The 20,305-nt window shown below is 31.7% G+C and overlaps 1 protein-coding gene and 1 long non-coding RNA gene across 2 annotated transcripts; one reads left to right on the plus strand and one right to left on the minus strand.

The window, feature by feature from the left end:
* Positions 1-277: 277 nt before the first annotated feature.
* Positions 278-3,309, minus strand: LOC132730177 (uncharacterized). Its single transcript, XR_009625725.1, has 3 exons — positions 3,172-3,309; positions 871-1,007; positions 278-404 (listed from the first exon to the last, which is right to left on the minus strand). It is a non-coding gene; the product is annotated as an uncharacterized LOC132730177 (long non-coding RNA).
* On the plus strand, positions 3,301-18,394 carry LOC132730176 (DNA repair protein SWI5 homolog). Its single transcript, XM_060716033.1, has 5 exons — positions 3,301-3,386; positions 9,394-9,463; positions 13,086-13,195; positions 17,000-17,094; positions 17,902-18,394. Exons 2-5 carry the CDS (start codon positions 9,401-9,403, stop codon positions 17,964-17,966), a joined length of 333 nt encoding a protein of 110 aa, XP_060572016.1. The 5' UTR covers positions 3,301-3,386; positions 9,394-9,400; the 3' UTR covers positions 17,967-18,394.
* Positions 18,395-20,305: the final 1,911 nt, after the last annotated feature.

A 20,305-nucleotide genomic window follows, 5' to 3' on the forward strand; every position in this document is an offset into this window, starting at 1 on the left:
TTGAAGTCAGAATGCATTTAATCATGTTTTAAGTGTTACCCTTATTTGACCTATATGAAAACATTGTAGAAAAAGTTGTAATGCCATCCACAGAGATCAAAAATTCCACTTGTACCCTCGTAATTACGAGTACAATTTAAGAGATCTTGATTTTGCGAGGACTGGTGGAAAATGTTGCTGAACATTGGATTTAGAAGCTACTTGTCTTACAGGATGAGTGACTCTGAAAATGTTGTTCAATGCCTGAATCCAGTGATCAGAATAATTTTATAAGTACTTACTGACATACACTCAGCCACATATCGTCGTTTTCGCTTGTTTTTTTTTTCGTAGATTGGCTATGATCTTCTCACCCTCCATCTTTTTCACTTCACAACTCTCGTAGAAAGCATTTACGTCTCTTTCTATAGATTTTTATAAAAGTTAAAACAAGTGATAAATTTTGATTTTAAAATCTTGTCATTTTGAAGTATTTTGAGCCGCAAAATAAACTTACATGTAAATTGGGAAAATGAATCAGAAAAACTGGCACTTGTGAATTTTGTAGAGGAAGAGAAAGAGGCTGTGAAATAATGAATAATATTCCAGTTGCTAAATAGATCACCAGTTTGAATCCTCATGAAGCCAAACAAATCAGCTCAATAAAGTCTAAAAACATCTGCTAAACAATAGAGATCTATGTTCAAATCTGTAATGAGTGGACTGGAACACATTGTATATTCAATAACTATCTATATATATAAATCTTTGACAAACTCAAGATCAATCAAACCAGCCATTTTTTAGAAATAGTTAAGAAATAGTCCCGCTAAGTTTACAGTCTTGTGATTTGTTCTAATTATCCCACTTAATGAGTAAGTAACAGTATACCTTTGAGATGTAGCTTTCTCTGGTCTCTTCTACCATTTCTGGCAAGCGTCCAAGCCTTATTAGCCACGCTTTTTGGGTCCGTCTTTGCCAGAACCCCAGGCATCTCGTCAGTATGTTATTGACAAGGGCAGGAAACCCTTTAAAATTCAACAAAGATCATTATCTTACTAAAAAAGAGTTAACCCTTAGCCTGCTGGTGGCAACTGAAGGTCACCTCAACAATGATGACTCATGATATGTTAACTTAAATTACTTTTTTCGCTTAGTGTGGCTGTAACAGTTTCATGAATGTCTGACATCATTTTTATGAACATCATTTCCAGCTTCAATGAAAATTGTTGAAAATTACTGTTTTTTACTTATAAGATAAAAGAACAAAAAGAAATTTTTTTCTGAATATGCTTATAATATATAATATACAGTCTTCGAAATAAACATTTTGAAGTTGAATAACTTGCCATTTTGGCCATTCTAAGGGACCCAGCAGTGTTGGGATAGTGTAAAAAAGTAATTCTAGAAAAAAAAAATGAGCCGTGTCACGACAAAACCAACTTAATGGATTTGCGACCAGCATGGATCCTGACCAGCCTGCGCTTCCGCTAAGGCTCCCACGTTTACAATTTTTTGTAAACGTTTACACGATTGCTAAGAACCGAAACGAAACCGTTTAAACGGTGGTACCTCTACTACTATACACACCATGTATTTAAGTCGCCAAATGATGTCTTTCTTTCTATATTTTATACATGTACAAATAAAGAATGTGCAGGGCTAATCACGATTGAGTCAGCACACATTTTCTGCATTGTAACCCCATTTTTTACCAAAAATGTACTATGTCACGAGCAATTCTGCACCTTAATGTTGTGTGGAGGGTTGTAAACACATATTTTCCGTTTGTTTACTTTGAAATAAACCACTAGAATTGCTAAAATCCATGATTCAGGCAAAAATCCATGATAACAGGCAATGATTAAGAAATTTTGTAAGACAATATGGGCATTTCGATTAAACGGTAAACAATATCGTAAACGTTTATGAATGAAAATCGAAACGAACCCGTTTAAACGTGTAATCGTGGGGGCCTTAGCTTCCGCACAGTCTGATCAGGATCCATGCTGTTTGCTATCAGTTTCTCTACTTGTTATAGGGTCTATAAGCGAACAGCATGGATCCTGATCAGTCTGCGCGGATGCGCAGGCTGGTCTGGATCCATGCTGGTCGCAATACCATTATGTTGGTTTTGTCATGACACGGCTCAAATATACTGTATAGTTATATATATATGCAGTATATATCTTTTTCTAGTTTTTTCCTAATCTTCAGGTAAAAAAAGAAACAAAAGGAAATCCAAGATAAGTCTTTAATGTGTCATATCTTATTAATTCTCATTCCCTGCTATACATGTTTCTATTTCATGTTCTGATATTTCATGGTCATCTTTATCCTACAAATCAGAACAATGAAAATGAAACAAAGTTCAGGTACCCAATAAATTAATCGCTTTTTGTGTCTTACAAAAGGAATCCCAGAAAACGTAGTGAAATGGCAACAAGTGCTTGAATGTTCAACATCACTATAATTTCGCAATCGTAAATTTTACTTGCCATTCAGACGAGTAGAATTATGGAAATTTCAGTCACATAAATTTTCATTTTACTTGCCAGGGCGACACAAATTTTGATTTTACTAGCAAGTGAGATCGGGCAAGTGCTAATGACTAAGACTATTCTTATTTTAATGTCTCACGAAGTGTGACTGACATAAAATATTCCATTTTCTGACTCCTTAATCAATGTGATGTTTAGCATAAAATTTCACTCAAACATTGCTACCTTTCCCTGTGACTTAAATCTACATTAATTTGACATCACTAATTTGACGTCACTTCCCCTATAGATCAACATAATAAAGTCATTTCAAAAGAAATTTAACTGCATACAACCAGAGTTAAAAACATCAACACAAACTTGTGAATTTCATGACCTGCCCCCCCCCCCCCCCCTTTAAACTAGAAGAATGCCAAATTCTTCTGGAATATAGATCTATTTCATGTACATTTTAATACCACTTGAACATCTTTTCAGTTTAAAAAATCTTTTAAAGATTCGATAGCAGATTTGAAATTGAATCATGCAATGCAATGCAACAGTGCCAACACCATGATATCGTGACTGTTAGCTATACTGCTAAATCAGATAAACACGTTAGCTTGCATTATTGTCATGTGTCTACTGTATACTAGATCTATTAATTACTATTAAATCAAAAGAAAGAGCAAGTAAAATCTATATTATTTACCTGATTTAACTCAAAAGAAATAAAACGTCACCCGTCCCACCCATCAACTAAAAGAAAAGTAGCGCGATCATAAGTATGACGTCATGTGCGTCATTCTTAAAGTATGTACGTCATGCGCGTTTTGCAAGTGCGGCTTTGACTTTTTGGCGGTAAATTGACGGGCCGCTTACGAAACTGAAAAAAGAATATCATTGCAAAACAAAACGCCATTTATTGTAAGTTATTCGCGGACATTTTGTTGTTTATTTTAAACGAATTAGTTTACAAAAATTTTAAGTGTATTAAGTATATGAACTATTTTTCTTTAGCAATACCACATGAAGTTTTGATCTCTTTTTTTTAATATGAGAAGATACATTTTCGGACAGCGAAAATTTCGGATATACTTTTTTTTTAATTATTACATTTAACTACGATATAACAAAGGGATATAACAATTAAAATATAAATAAATAGATCAGATACCGGGGTCTTAACCAATAGTATATTATTCAGTAATAGTAGGCTCATTCCGTATTTGTTGTACATTAATTAGTCATTATTGTATAAAATATAGGTAGACAGACGTTTCACTATTGAGACGGTTCACACCAAGACGGTTCACACCAAGACGTTTCACTCCCAAATGGGAGTGAAACGTCTTGAAGATGTTTCACTCCCTTTTTATACCAAAATTATTTTGATACTTACGATATACTAAAAAGACCTTAAATATTGAATTGAACTAAAATTGACCGTAAAATTTAATAAAAATAAAGGGGGATTTCACTTTTTGTCAATGACTTAAAACTCAGTACTTAAAGTTCTATCATTTCAGTTATCTTATCTTTATTGTTGTTTTGAAATAAGGTGTTTTTTCTATTCTTTGATCCATATGTGCAATTATCACATTATTTCACTTAAAAAAAAATATTTTGATTAAAATAACACTTTAATATACAGGCACAGGCTAAAACGCAGACGCTTATGCAGACAATATAGGATATATAGTAAAACGCAGACAATATAGATATAGAGTGTATTCACAAAACGCAGACAATATAGAATAAGAAGGGGTAAATTACACCCTTCAAAGCTGTTTAGATTTGTAGTTTTTAAGATCAAAATTGTCAGATATTAGAGATTTATAGGTATTGATATAAAAATAAATAAGAATTTTAAAGAAATAGAAATATATTTTATGATTTTTTGGTAAGAAATAATAAATAGTGATATAAAAGGTGTTGTTTTTGTCTTTTTTGACATTCTATGCTTGATTTGAATAAACTTTTATTATTTCAAGTTAAATGTCTAATATAAGTTTTGTAAACTTTAATGGGGAGAATTTTAATTGGGACAATAAAGTAAATTTCAAAATAAATTTAAAAGAACAGAACATATTTTATTTGATTTTTTATACTTAGTCCATCTACAAAGTAATCACCAAATAGTTAAAGAAAAACAATGTTATAAAGCATTTAAATTATTACACAAAAACCACAAAAAAACAATGTGATGTAAAAAATATAAATATAAATGTAATTAAAAAAACACTTGTTTATCATATCATATCACTAAATATCTATATTGTCTGCGTTTCTTTAATGTTAATAAAAAGAAAAACACGTCTGCAAAATTCATTTTACTATATAATCTATATTGTTTGCGTTTCTTTGCAATTACTTTATACTCTATATCGTCTGCGGGTTATATCTCTTTAATTAACAGTGCAGAACATGTAGTAAAATGCAGACGATATAGAGTATATAGTAATTGCAAAGAAACGCAGACAATATAGATATATAGTGAAATGAATTTTGCAGACATGGCCTAATTATGTCATGCTTCATGATTGCATAAAGTTGTTGATGATTGTTTGAAAATTGATTAGATTAGTGTCACTTCACATGTGCATTAATTAATTGCCTATAGCCAAAGGGATTAGAGTTACCCCCACAGTTTTGTCCCTGTTGATAAGGAAAGTGTGACCACATCCTGTGTATTAGTATATTGCCACTTAATTTAAATGTGTGTGTCTCTTTGTTTCTGCAGAGAACACATAATTTGATACAAATTATGTTAAAAAAAGTATGATTATTGAATACTTCCAACCACTTTAAGTAAATATATCCTAATTTACAGTAGCATATGAAAAAAGTCTTTCTAGTAAAACGCAGACACTATAGATATAATAGAGAAAACAATAAATTCATTTTGTTAAAAGTAAAAACAGTAAATGCAGACACTATAGATATGGTAACTTATAGTAAAATGCAGACACTATAGATATATAGTAAATGCAGACAAAATGAAACATATAGGTAAAACACAGACACTATAGATATAATAGAGAACATATTTGTTTAAGATTAAATTCATTTTGTAAAATGCAGACACTATAGATATATAGTACAACTTTTGATAAATGCAGACAATATGAAACATATAGTAAAACGCAGACAATATAGATATATAGTAAAATGCAGACACTATAGATATAATAGAGAACATAGAACATATTTGTTTAAGATTAAATTCATTTTGTAAAATTCAGACACTATAGATATATAGTACAACTTTTGATAAAATGCAGACAATATGAAACATATAGTAAACGCAGACAATATAGAAATATAGTAAATGCAGACAATATGAAACAAATAGTAAAATGCAGACACTATAGATAAAAATAGAGAACATATTTGTTTAAAATTAAATTCATTTTTGTAAAATGCAGACACTATAGATAATATAGTACAACTTTTGATAAATGCAGACAATATTTAGCATATAGTAAACGCAGACAATAGATATATAGTAAATGCAGACAATATGGAAAATTATAGTAAAATGCAGACACTATAGATATAATAGAAACATATTTGTTTAAGATTAAATTCATTTTTGTAAAATGCAGACACTATAGATATATAGTACAACTTTTGATAAATGCAGACAATATGAAACAGTATAGTAAAACGCAGACAATCTATAGATATATAGTAAAATGCAGACACTATAGATATATAGTACAACTTTGATAAATGCAGACAATATGTAGCATATAGTAAAACGCAGACAATATAGATATATAGTAAAATGCAGACAATATGAAACATATATAAAACGAAGACAATATAGATATATAGTTTAAAATGCAGACACTATAGATATATAGTTTCAAACTTTTGATAAATTGCAGGACAATATGAAACATATAGTAAACGCAGACAATATAGATATATAGTAAAATGCAGACACTATAGATATATAGTACAGTATAGTAGGAGACAGCCAAAAAGCATTAGCCATTAATATATTACTTTCTTGTCCATTTCTTTTATGTTTACAAATTATGCAAGCTAGTATTAAATAGTTTATTTCAAATAAATTTAATTAAAATCTAACATAGAATAAAAAAAACTTTCTTATATCACTATTTATATATTTATTGTTGATATTATGGATACTGATAAAACATTTAAATAAAAACATTTCTTAATCTCTAATTAAAATGTTATTTTTTTACCGAATAATAATTCTTATAAATTCTCTTATTTATTGATAAAGGGTTAATCTGAAAAAAAAAAAGTGGGTGACAAGCAGTTAAGAGTCTAATTACACCTTCTATATATTTCTTATATTCTGTGTTTGAAACACTCTATATCTATATTGTCTGCGTTTTTACTATATATTCTATTTGTTCTGCATAAGCGTCTGCGTTTTTAGACCGGCCCTAATATACATCAGTGTTTTTTTTCAGTTTTGGGGGAAGGGGGTCAGTGCCCAATGGGTGGGGAAAATAGCGCGTAAATACCAAAAGGGGAATTTTCAGTTTTATTAACATTCAATAAAAAGAGTAAAAAAAAAATGATTTTTTTTCAATCCTATAAAATGAAATAAAACAACTAACAACTTTATTAACTGAGTGACTTCAATTTGATTCAGTGTAATTTCAATCCCCTACTGTTATTATCAAACTCATTGATGACAGCATTCAGGTCATCAATGTTTAGGTGTCCATCATAATTGCATATTCTAATCAGGTTGTCAAGACTGTTTTGTCCCAGTCTATTTATGGGAGGATTGCACAGTAGATTCATTAAACTCATTTTTTTTGCACTGGCAGACAAATTATTTAGTGAATTGATTGGGATATTTAAATTTATCATATTTATATCATAGATATATTACTAAACAAAATACGCTGAGAAAAAAAAATCGAGCGTACCTCGACTGACTTGCATTGGTCTGATTTGAGAGATTTTTCTTTTGAACCTAGCACATTCAGTGCCTGCTGCTTAAAAAAACATCGATACGTTTGTTCTTTGCTGAGAATTGTTTATTTATTATCTTTCGGTAACACCGACTATTGTGTGACATTTTAAACCAGTGCCAATAAAAGTATACAGTAAATGCGATAGTCGTAAAAGACGTAAAGATACAGTGGAAATTCGACCCATCGGTAGTTTACAGTAATCTCTTTGTCATAGCGTGTTTTTCTTTCATATTATAATAATCTGTTTTTTTTATACTTGACAAGTAGGCGAGTGTTTATTTTTGAACATTTGCATGTATTTTCTCATAAAAGCCAACGGTAAATAATAAAGTCAATAACCGATTGTCGCGTTACCGTATTGTCTTACAGCCGCGGTAAATCGAACGAAATATGTCGCAAAGCAAGCGTAAATTAAACATCCCTGATAATGATTGAATGCACACGCAGTGTTCATGAATTTGCTATGTGAATCAACATTATTAAATTGGCATACTTTACTTATGGTTTGTGTGTTTTCTTTTTTGTTTTTTGTTTGTCTTTATTTTTTTGCCGGTGGGGAATTTTCGCAATTTCATGGGGAAAAATATATATTCGGAGAGGTGGGGAAAGGGGCCGAATATCGCCGAATATTCGACCAAAAAAAACACTGTACATGTACATGTAACTACATGTAACTAATAATTTTAAAAATAATTTATTTTATACACATGTTTTGCATTTAATTGTTTAAGACTTACAAAAAAATCATTATATAGTCATTATATTTAATATATTGATATTTTTTATTATTTGAATAATATTAATTACTTTACTGGTAGTGATTTCAATGTTGAAACTGATACTTATAATATGCCTTTGTTGTTCTTTCGATGTTATTCTAATTTTTTTTAATTTATTATAAATAGAATTTTCTCATTATAAAAGTGATATTTCAGAAATTTGTCTTTCATTTACACCTCTTATCACTCAGCCCATAATTAAATGAGTAATCTTCTAATAATCCGTATTAACAATACCATTGAAATCAACAAAATGAAACATTAAATTGAATTTCATTTTTACACTGTTTGATATTAATGAAATTAAAATTTGTTAACTTTCTTAGTAAACATTTCTAAAAATTTGGAGTGAAACGTCCATACAATAGACAAAATGGGAGTGAAACGTCTAGGTGTGAACCGTATTGGGAGTGAAACGTCTCAATAGTGAAACGTCTTGGGAGTGAAACGTCTGACATTCTAAAATATAGACGGTGAAAATCGTATTCATTATAATGTATCGTGGACTAACCAGTTTTCAAACCTCTAAGCATTCAAGAGGTCTTTTAATGTAAATAAAAATATATCTTTATAAAAATTCTTTACATATATATGTTCACTTTAATCTTTATGTAACATTTCTGTAAAATTTGACTGAAATTCAACTATTAAAAAAGCTCTATTTCCATCTTGGAAAAGCACAACCCTCTGTTTTAAAACTAACATGGCCTCTTAAAATAAAGAACCTAATCTCATAACCCCTTCAAGTATCTCTAAAATTTTACTGTTTAGTTTAGCCAATGAAGTGATTGTTATATGACTATCACATAACAATGAAGTACCCTACACGATGCTGTTACCTGCTTTTAGATATTTATGACTATAATATTCATTTTCACAAATAGTTAATGGTGCATTTATGGGACTTACAAAGGTAATAGCAATTTGTATGAAATTACGCTAAGTAATAAAATATGTTATATAAATATTTGTTCCTATGCATTGTTTTCATTTGACAGAAGCAGACATGTCTGTCAGAAACTAAGCTTTTATGCACACAAGTTCAGGACATCATAGTCACTTCTAGTAAAAAAATAACCGCACATGAATGAAAGGTTTGAGAATAGGTTGGGTGTGAGATTAGGTACTTATATGATATAAATTGTTGAATAAAATTACTGTGATTGTAAAGGTTTAACTTATTAGTTCCAGAATGAGCAAAGCTGGAGAGAAAAACACACTGAAAAGAAAACACCAAGCACCATTTAAATCACCGGTATGTTATTTTAGATTGTAATGACTGGCAGTGAATGGTTAAAATGCAGGTTGGGGAAGTAGCGCCACCCTTAATTTTGGATGTAAATTATACAGTATATTTGCAAAAGGGGAATAAAAAAAACTAAATGTTACAAGATTCAATTTCTTGGGGAAACTGCAAAAATGTTAAAGCACTCTTTTTAGCTCACCTGTCACAAAGTGACAGGGTGAGCTTTTGTGATCGCTTTTCGTCCGGCGTCCATCTGTCCGTCCGTCGTCCGTCCGTAAACTTTTGCTTTAAATGACATCTCCTCATAAACCACTGAGCCAATTTCATCCAAACTTCACAGGAATGTTCCTTTGGTGGTCACCTTTAAAAATTGTTCAAAGAATTTAATACCATGCAGAACTCTGGTTGCCATGGCAACCGAAAGAAAAATCTTTAAATATCTTCTTTTAAACAACCCTAAGAGCTAGAGCTTAGATATTTGGCATGAAACATCTTCTAGTGTGTGTCTACCAAGTTTGTTCAAATAAAAGCCCTGGGGTCAAAATTGGCCCCGCCCCAGGGGGTCATTGATTTTCCCTATATGCCTATAGTAAAAACTTAAAAAATCTTCTTTTAAAGAACCGTAAGAGCTAGAGCTTAGATATTAAGCATGAAACATCTTCTAGTGAATGTCTACCAAGTTTGTTCAAATAAAAGCCCTGGGGTCAAAATTGGCCCCGCCCCGCCTGGGGGTCATTGATTTTCCCTATATGCATATAGTAAAAACTTAAAAAATCTTCTTTTAAAGAACCCAAAGAGCTAGAGCTAAGATATTAAGCATGAAACATCTTCTAGTGAGTGTCTACCAAGTTTGTTCAAATAAAAGCCCTGGGGTCAAAATTGGCCCCGCCCCGGGGGGTCATTGATTTTCCCTATATGCGTATAGTAAAAACTTAAAAAATCTTCTTTTAAAGAACCATAAGAGCTAGAGCTTAGATATTTGGCATGAAACATCTTCTAGTGAATGTCTACCAAGTTTGTTCAAATAAAAGCCCTGGGGTCAAAATTGACCCCGCCCCGGGGGGTCATTGATTTTCCCTATATGCGTATAGTAAAAACTTAAAAAATCTTCTTTTAAAGAACCATAAGAGCTAGAGCTTAGATATTTGGCATGAAACATCTTCTAGTGAATGTCTACCAAGTTTGTTCAAATAAAAGCCCTGGGGTCAAAATTGACCCCGCCCCAGGGGGTCATAGATTTTCCCTATATGCATATAGTAAAAACTTAAAAAATCTTGTTTTAAAGAACCCAAAGAGCTAGAGCTAAGATATTTAGCATGAAACATCTTCTAATGAGTGTCTACCAAGTTTGTTCAAATAAAAGCCCTGGGGTCAAAATTGGCCCCGCCCCGGGGGGTCATTGATTTTCCTTTTATGCATATAGTAAAAACTTAAAAAATCTTCTTTTAAAGAACTCAATAAGCTAGAGCTAAGATATTTAGCATGAAACATGTTCTAATGGGTGTCTACCAAGTATGTTCAAATAAAAGCCCTGGGGTCAAAACTGGCCCCGCACGGGGGTCATTGATTTTCCTTATATGTGTATAGCAAAAACTTAAAAATCTTCTTTGAAAAAACCCAAATAGCTAGAGTTTAGATATTAAGCATGAAACATCTTTAAGTAAATATCTACAAAGTTTGTTCAAATAAAAGCCCATGGGTCAAAACTGGCCCTGCCCCAGGGGTGTCATTGTTTTTAACTATATGTGTATAGTAAAAACTTTAAAAATCTTCTTTTAAAAAACCCAATGAGCTAGAACTTAGCATGAAACATCTTCTTATGGGTGTCTACCAAGTCTGTTCAAATAAACAAATAAAAACCCTTGGGTAAAAATTGGCCCGGGGGGGGGGGCCTATGTACAGGTGAGCGACCTCAGGGCCATCATGGCCCTCTTGTTTGGAGAAGCCGCCCTTAAACGGCCCCTGCTGTAGAAGAAAAAAAGCCCATAAATGCCACTAATTAAGAATGATAATTAGTCTTACAGTCACATAATGACTTAGTCTTAGTGTCACATTATGTAGCCAATTAGTTTTGTTGCGAATGGTTTGTTTGACACATTTATACAGAGTGAGTCTGAGTGAGACCTTTTTTTCCCAACTGTGAAACCAAAAAAATATTGCTCGTCCAAATATCTCAATGTGACTCCCTTTGACAGACTAATGCACATACTGTTGGATAATAGCTCTTAAGTAATAATTAAAGGCAACCAGTATTTAGAGACCTTGACCTATCTGTTCAATAAAGACTTACAATGAAATTTCTGATTAAAATGTTATGTATCATTAATGTTTTCAAAATATATGCATCAGAAAGAAATTGTAAATTTTAATGGCAATACATTTGAAAATAAAATTATGATAAAATAGATACATGCAATAAAAAATAAAATCAGAGACACTATATTGTAACATGTAGTTACTATCTTATCTTATATGTCTGTGATAAAAATTTAATTAAAGTTCAACATTATTGTCATTTTTGTTATATTTAACTGCACTGTGCCATAGAAAATTATTATCCTGCATTCCAAATTGTTATCTGGCTTATGAGTTAAATATAACAGGAATTTAATTAACCAAATATTTGTTTTCTTTTCCTTATTTGATGTATACAATAATTATGTTGTCAGATTTTCCCTATTCGTCTAAAATATACATCATAAAAATTCCCAATTCTGGGGGTCGTGTCATGTTCCTGAAGTGCTGTGAAGAAATCCTGAATCTCTTTGTTTTTAAATAAATGCTATAAATTATTAAACAATACTTTGAATATATAATTTAAATAAAGAAGTTATAATATATGCACCAATTGGTTTCAAGGTTGCAAGTCAGTACCATGATAGTGATTTGTATTGCATTGCCACGTAGTTATCATGCTATGCATGGCAATTCATTTGCTTCTGTAATACATGTCTCTGATTGAATTGGTTGAAAAAAAAATAGTGATAATTTATAATGTACTGTGATAGAAAATAAGTTGAATTACTCATTCAAAGTAATTGAATTAAAATGTTGAAAAGTTTTCACATTTAGTAAGGAAGCTATCAATTAAGGTAGCTAATGTTATACTGAATGTTGGTGGTTCTATTCAAGTGCCGTCTTATGCCAGAAAAAAATGCCCATTATGGACACTTGAGGTATTTTTCAACCAGTAAAGCTGGAAAGTTGCCATATGACCTTTATTATGCTCGCCCATATGGTTCATTCTGGTGGCGAGGGTAAAATTATTAAACCAAATACTCATTATACACACATGACCTTTACAGTGTTGGTGCGACTTAAAACCCAATCAATCGTATCAATACAGCTGAGCTGTTTATACTGAGACATATACTGCAAAATCATTATTTTTTGTTGGGCACTAATTTCTGTGGATTTTTTGGTCACAAATTTATAAAGATAAAGGAAAAATTTCATTTCATCTTCTCTTAGATAATATTTTGCATCATATTACCTTTTGGCACAAATTTAACAATCAACAAAAATGTTCTTTGTGACAAAACCCCAAAATTTCATGCGCATCAAAAATAGATTAATGATTTTGCAGTAACCTGTTAAAAATCTCCATAACTGATGATATAACATGGAATAGTTTCAGAAAGATGCAGCTAGTAGGGTGTCAGAAGGTGATCAGCAGACTGTTGACCTGGTGAAAGATAAGTTAAAAATGGTGGACAAGGAGATTGAAGACTTGAAGTCACAGTATGTATCTTTAGGAAGAGGGATTTCAGCTATAATGAAAATTGCTCACTTTTGTCTTAAAATTGTATTGAGATTATACACAGTGTACTAGGTTTGATAAAATTACAGAATTTCATCATAAACTTGTATATACTAGGTTTGATGAAATTACAGACTTTCATCATAAAATTGTATTGAGATTATACTAGGTTTGATAAAATTACAGACTTTCATCATGAAATTGTATTGAGATTATACTAGGTTTGATGAAATTACAGACTTTCATCATAAAATTGTATTGAGATTATACTAGGTTTGATAAAATTACAGAATTTCATCATAAACTTGTATATACTAGGTTTGATGAAATTACAGACTTTCATCATAAAATTGTATTGAGATTATACTAGGTTTGATAAAATTACAGACTTTCATCATGAAATTGTATTGAGATTATACTAGGTTTGATAAAATTACAGACTTTCATCATGAAATTGTATTGAGATTATACTAGGTTTGATAAAATTACAGAATTTCATCATAAACTTGTATATACTAGGTTTGATGAAATTACAGACTTTCATCATAAAATTGTATTGAGATTATACTAGGTTTGATAAAATTACAGACTTTCATCATGAATTGTATTGAGATTATACTAGGTTTGATAAAATTACAGACTTTCATCATGAAATTGTATTGAGATTATACTAGGTTTGATAAAATTACAGAATTTCATCATAAACTTGTATATACTAGGTTTGATGAAATTACAGACTTTCATCATAAAATTGTATTGAGATTATACTAGGTTTGATAAAATTACAGACTCAGCTCTAAATATCAGTAATTACTTTTAAAGGCACATTATGCCTCAGAAATAAATAATTTTTCAGTTCTTTTGATATGTCAAATTTGTGAATAAGAGCATGTTAGATGTTTAACAACTGAAGAAAGTAGTGCTGAATGTGCAGTAATGTGTCATTAAAGTAGCAAAATGTAAACAAAGTAGTATTTTGACTTCCACACAAAATAAATCACTATAATTATACTGATTGCTATCAGAGTTATAGTTGCAAAAGATAGTCCATTGAAAATGTGTATTTCTTTGAAAACTGTAACAAGATACCAAGTTAAAAGTTTTTGAGAAATGAAATTGGTAGCATTTCTGAAGCATAATGGGCCTTCAATTGAAACAGAAAGTCTCTAAAATGCTCATTGACAACAAGTACTATTATGAAATAACTATTTTTTCTGCACCATCTATAATCATGAATGATTGATAACAAACATCTGAACAACCATTACCAACAAAGCACTATAGCTTAAAATGAAGATATATTTCTATTCTAAAACATAAGTGGTATGGAAGTAAAACTATAGCCATAATTCCATAACCTTGTTGTTGGCTGTATTTATAATGTGAAGAAAATCCTTATAATATCTGCCATTTCTAGAATAAACTAAAAGCTTGCTCATCCTTATGTAAATGCTTAAGTATATAGGAATGGAATAGGAATGGAGATTGCACTGTTGTTGTATATCGCAAATGTCTTTGTTTAAAAGGGAATTAATCTCTTAAGTCTTTTAATGTTAGAATTAGGAAATATTTATATATCAATTCTGAGTGCATTGTTGTAGAATAATGCTGGGTTTGAGTTCAAGGAATATAATCACAAAGGCCGAGTGATTAATAAGAAATCATTTGAACGAAAAAACATGCATTATTATACACATAATGCACAAAAAATTACTATCCATGTCCATTCTAACATGCTAATAAAAAAAGAGAAGTTATAAATATATGTTGAACTACATGGAGCGTAGAAGTAATTTTCCTGATGTTATTATCCTCCGCCGATGGAATCAGGAGGGGGATATAGTTTTGGCGTTGTCCGTCCGTCCATCCGTCCGTCCGAATTTCGTTTCCGGAGTAGTTCTCTGCAACTACTGGCTGGAATTCAACAAAACTTTATGGGAACCTTCAATACCAAGAGGAGATGCGCATATCGTCGGCTTGTTCCGGTCCGACCCTTTAACTCAGAGTTATGGCCCTTGATTAGTTATGTAGTATGCATATAGAGTAAAAATCGTTTCCGGAGTAGTTCTCTGCAACTACTGGCTGGAATTCAACGAAACTTTATGGGAATCATCAATATCAAGAGGAGATGCGCATATCGTCGGCTTGTTCCGGTCAGACACTTTAACTCAGAGTTATGGCCCTTGATTAGTTATGTAGTATGCATATAGATGAAAATCGTTTCGCGCTACTTCTCTGCAACTACAGGCTCGATTTCAACGAAACTTGATGGGAATCATCAATACCAAGAGGAGATGCGCATATCGTCGGCTTGTTCCAGTCGGACACTTTAACTTAGAGTTATGGCCCTTGATTAGTTATGCAGTATGCATATAGAGTAAAAATCGTTTCCGCACTACTTCTCTGCAACTATTGGCTGGAATTCAACAAAACTTTATGGGAACCTTCAAAACCAAGAGGAGATGCGCATATCGTCGGCTTGTTTGGGTCAGACACTTTAACTCAGAGTTATGGCCCTTGATTAGTTATGCAATATGCATATGGAGTAAAAATCGTTTCCGGAGTAGTTCTCTGCAACTACTGGCTGGAATTCAACGAAACTTTATGGGAATCATCAATATCAAGAGGATAATGCGCATATCGTCGGCTTGTTCCAGTCAGACCCTTTAACTCAGAGTTATGGCCCTTGATTAGTTATGTAGTATGCATATAGAGTACAAATCGTTTCCGCACTACTTCTCAGCAACTCCTGGCTGGAATTCAACGAAACTTTATGGGAACCTTCAATACCAAGAGGAGGTGCGCATATCGTCGGCTTGTTCCGGTCAGACACTTTAACTCAGAGTTATGGCCCTTGATTAGGTATGCAGTATCCATATAGAAAAATATTTGTTTCCTCGCTACTTATCTGCTACTACTGGCTGGAATTCAATGAAACTTTATGGGATACTAAGAGGAGATGTGCATATAGCCTTGTTCCAGTCAGATACTTATAACTCAGATTTATGGCCCTTGATTAGTTATGTAGTATGCATACATCTCATTGGCATTTCCAGATTTTACTATTTAACACAAAGTTATGGCTCTGTTATTGCCCTGAATATTTATCAAGTTCAAAGAATATTACTGTTTATGCCATGATTAATATATAAATAAAGCCTTATGTCTTCAGTTGTTGTGTTAATAATAACCAGTACTCGGCGGGGGATATAAATTCAACGAATTTGCTTGTTAAATTTTGGTTTATTGATGTTATATCTGACGTCATATGACGTGAAAGCATTCCTTTTTAATGCTGTGTATATATTGTGTAACAATGCACTTATCTGTTTGATGGGGAATAGTATGAAGTGTGTTAGAATGATTTTATCCTGCTACTGTCTATATTATCAACTGGATAAAGCCTTGCCGGATAAACTTAACTATCTCCAGTCATTACGTCATATGATGATGCCACATGGTTAGCAGCAAAACAAAACTACATATATATGTTGTTTTATTGGGGAAAAGTAAGAATTAAACCATTTAAATAAACTAAAAACATGATCAAAGTAGACAAAAGCAAGAAAAATCAAAATAGACAAATAGCAGGATAAATCAAATACATGGCTGAATTGTCAGGTTAGAAGAAGGTTTATTTAGTTTGCTGTGAAAGTGAATCTTTGCTCTCTTAGAAGCATGCCTGAAGGTACTTTTTCTCGCTCAACGGATAGACCTCCACCCTCACATCAACCATGTATTCTCTATATTCACACTTTGTTACAACTCTTTATATATCATTGTAGAGGAATGAAGGAGGCGGAGTTACAGATACACATAGATAAATTACACGAGTACAATGAGATAAAAGATGTAGGTCAACTCGTGCTTGGAAGATTAGGTGAGTTATTTCATCGTAAATCTTAAAAAAATGACTTTGTTTTGAAAAAAAGAAACAAATAACAGTATTCATGAAGTTATGTAGAATCTTAAGCGATTTGCAAAAGGTGGCGATTGGATATAGAGCAGAGTAAGTGGGTATTACATTTTGATTTTCTTATGTAACACTTGTAACATGGTTACCACATGCCTTTTCCCTATGCCACCACGATCAGATAACCAGAAACATTCCCAATGGCATATAATTATGCTTGTTTTTTTCCCAATTTTTAAATACAATTCCCAATTCAGAATTGAACTGAAATTCCTGATATCCAAACTGAAAAATTTGCTGAAGTTCATTCCTGTATCTAACAAATAGACGTTTCCTCACATTTATTGCCCAAACTTCATTTTATTTGTTACCCTTTTTAATCTGAAATCAAAAACTGAGAATGGAATTTACCCTCACATTTTATAAGTAAATTTTAGAAAAAATTTAATTTTAATTAATTTCAATACATGTATATATATATAGCAGAGGCTTATCTATAGTGACAGCTTTCTGCCTTCCAGTCATTTAAATATACAAGTCAGATGCTGTTAAGCCATGGATCTGGTGAAACTGTGGTGCAGGAAATGCATGTGATACGAAATTATCATATTTCACATTTGCTATCACCACTCCTGAAATATTTATTTTCATACCACTCAATGAAAATAAATCCTGTATTTGTAGAAAATTATAAATATCCGTTATGTTTTAGCACAGAACATTGAACTATATGTTTCTGACAAATAAATATTTGAATTCATTTTACTTTTTCAGCTAATTTAGAAGGAGTAAGGTCAAAGGACTTATATGATCAATATGGGCTTAACCTGGAGGATTAATTAATAAGGTCATATGTCGATTGTCGCAACTTAATCTGATATAAGATAATGTATCGGAGATGGATAAGAAGTTCAAAGGTCAAGGAATGTTTGGTTGTTTCTGTGTGGTGACATCCAGTTGAAGGAAGATTTGAACAGAAAAAAAGAGAAGGAAGTGAATTTTGAACTTATGATAGTGATATGTTGAGTTGCTTGAAGACTGGAACAAACCTTTGGTTATTTCAAGGCAGCCGAAACCTTTTATTTTGTTTGTGAAAGTTGAAGCTGTCTGTGAAATGAAGTAATTTATGTGATGTCATAATTCGCATACAGTCAAACTTGTGAACAAAGGCCACCTGAGGTGATATTGACCATGAACTTTACAGAAAAGGGGCCTTGATATGGAGATTACTATATTTGTTTTAAATCAATAAAGGGTTGTCACAGTATGTACTTGATTTACAGGGTGTTCTTAATTCATAGGTGGTTTTTTAACACAGGTTTAACTATAGACAGATGAAAATTTGTTTCCATAAGGTAAATAGTTGAAATGAAATTACAGCTTCTGTTTTGTCTTATAGCATGTTCAGGAAACCAGAATTAACAATTCTAGCCTGCTGAATTTTAAAAAAAAAATCAATTTTTTGCACTATTTTTAGCTGAAATAGTCAGCCTTCAGAATAATGTCTGTTGTCTCACAACTTCACCTTGTCTTGATAATCAAGTATCGCATTGATAAACCTTATTGGTTGATTTGTTTGAATGATGGTTGCTTCATTTAAGATTTTGCATTGCTATAATTACGGCTTTTTCTTCAAAACAGGCTAAAAAAATAGTGCAGATATTATGATTCATCTTAATTCATCATGATATCAGATTAAATTTTTAAATAGTTTTCTGAACAATTGGTGGATATATTTGGATATACAGCTACCATTAACAAAATTTATTTCAAGAAACCATTTGTAAAAATACATAAAACTTAAATGACTAGCTGATTTTTCATACTTCAATAAGCAAAACAGTCAAATTAACTATAATCAAGTTAGTTATAGTCACTGTATCAACACATTTAAGTGCAGTAACTGGTTAACTCCTATAATATTAAGAAGGACTTAACCTGTTACTGCACTTATGTGATGGCATGATTTCTACATGCAGCTAAAATAGAAAATTTATTCATTGACCCTCAAGTTGTTTATTTAACACATTATAGAAATAACAATTGAATAAAATACTTTATTATATACTTATAAATGAAATATTGAGAAATATTGATAAAATAAAATATATATTTTAATTTCAGTATTTTCACTGTAAAAATTTATTTTTCACTGTAGTGAAACATATTTTTTACGTATTTTTACTGCATGGTGTGTTGCCTGACTGCTTTCTTCTAAATTCAGCCAATACACAAAATTAAAAGGGAATTCTTCCTTTTCATAAGGTTAAAAAGGAAAAAAGTATTATATAATAAACAGAAGATTCCAAGTTTTTTCGATTAGTAAAGAATTTTTTTCATCTTGTGGTATGAAAATTATCATATTTCACTTGTGCATCTTTTGAATTGACAACATCAACAACAATAATCTGAAACCAATATGTAGTGGAACAAATAAAAACAAACAAATAAATGTAGAGATAATGATGAAAGTTCAGGGGTAAATAGTTCAGCAATAAGAATCAACCTTCTTGCTTATTTAAACTTTAACTTGTCAAGCTTTCATTATCATGTACTTCTTTGGGTGTATCTTTTTTGCCATCTTATGTGACTTATTTTTATGCCCCCACAGAGTGGGAGCATATAGCGTTGCACTTGTCCGTCCGAGTGTCCGTCCGTCAGTCCGTCCGTACGTCCCGAAATCTTGTGAACGCAACTCCTCTTAAACCGGATGGCAGATTTTGCTTAAACTTACAAGGATGAACAACCTTAATGTGTAGATGGTAGTAAAGGAAGGAATTTTCGCTGCGACCAAATTTAACAGAATTATGGCCCTTTGTTGATTTTTTCACTATATACTATGTAGAAATTTTGTGAACGTAACTCCTCTTAAACCGCATGGCATATTTTGCTTAAACTTACAAGGATGAACAACCTTAATGTGTAGATGGTAGTAAAGGAAGGAATTTTTGCTGCGACCAAATTTAACAGAATTATGGCCCTTTGTTGATTTTTTCACTATATACTATGTAGAAATTTTGTGAACGCAACTCCTCTTAAACCGCATGGCAGATTTTGCTTAAACTCACAGGGATGAACAACCTTAAGGTGAAGATGGTAGTAAAGGAAGGAATTTTCGCTGCGACCAAATTTTACAGAATTATGGCCCTTTGTTGATTTTTTCACTATATACTATATA

The sequence above is a fragment of the Ruditapes philippinarum genome, unplaced genomic scaffold, assembly GCF_026571515.1.
Source record: "Ruditapes philippinarum isolate M1 unplaced genomic scaffold, ASM2657151v2 ctg11283_1_1_1_1, whole genome shotgun sequence".
In the NCBI taxonomy this organism is placed as follows: domain Eukaryota; kingdom Metazoa; phylum Mollusca; class Bivalvia; order Venerida; family Veneridae; genus Ruditapes; species Ruditapes philippinarum.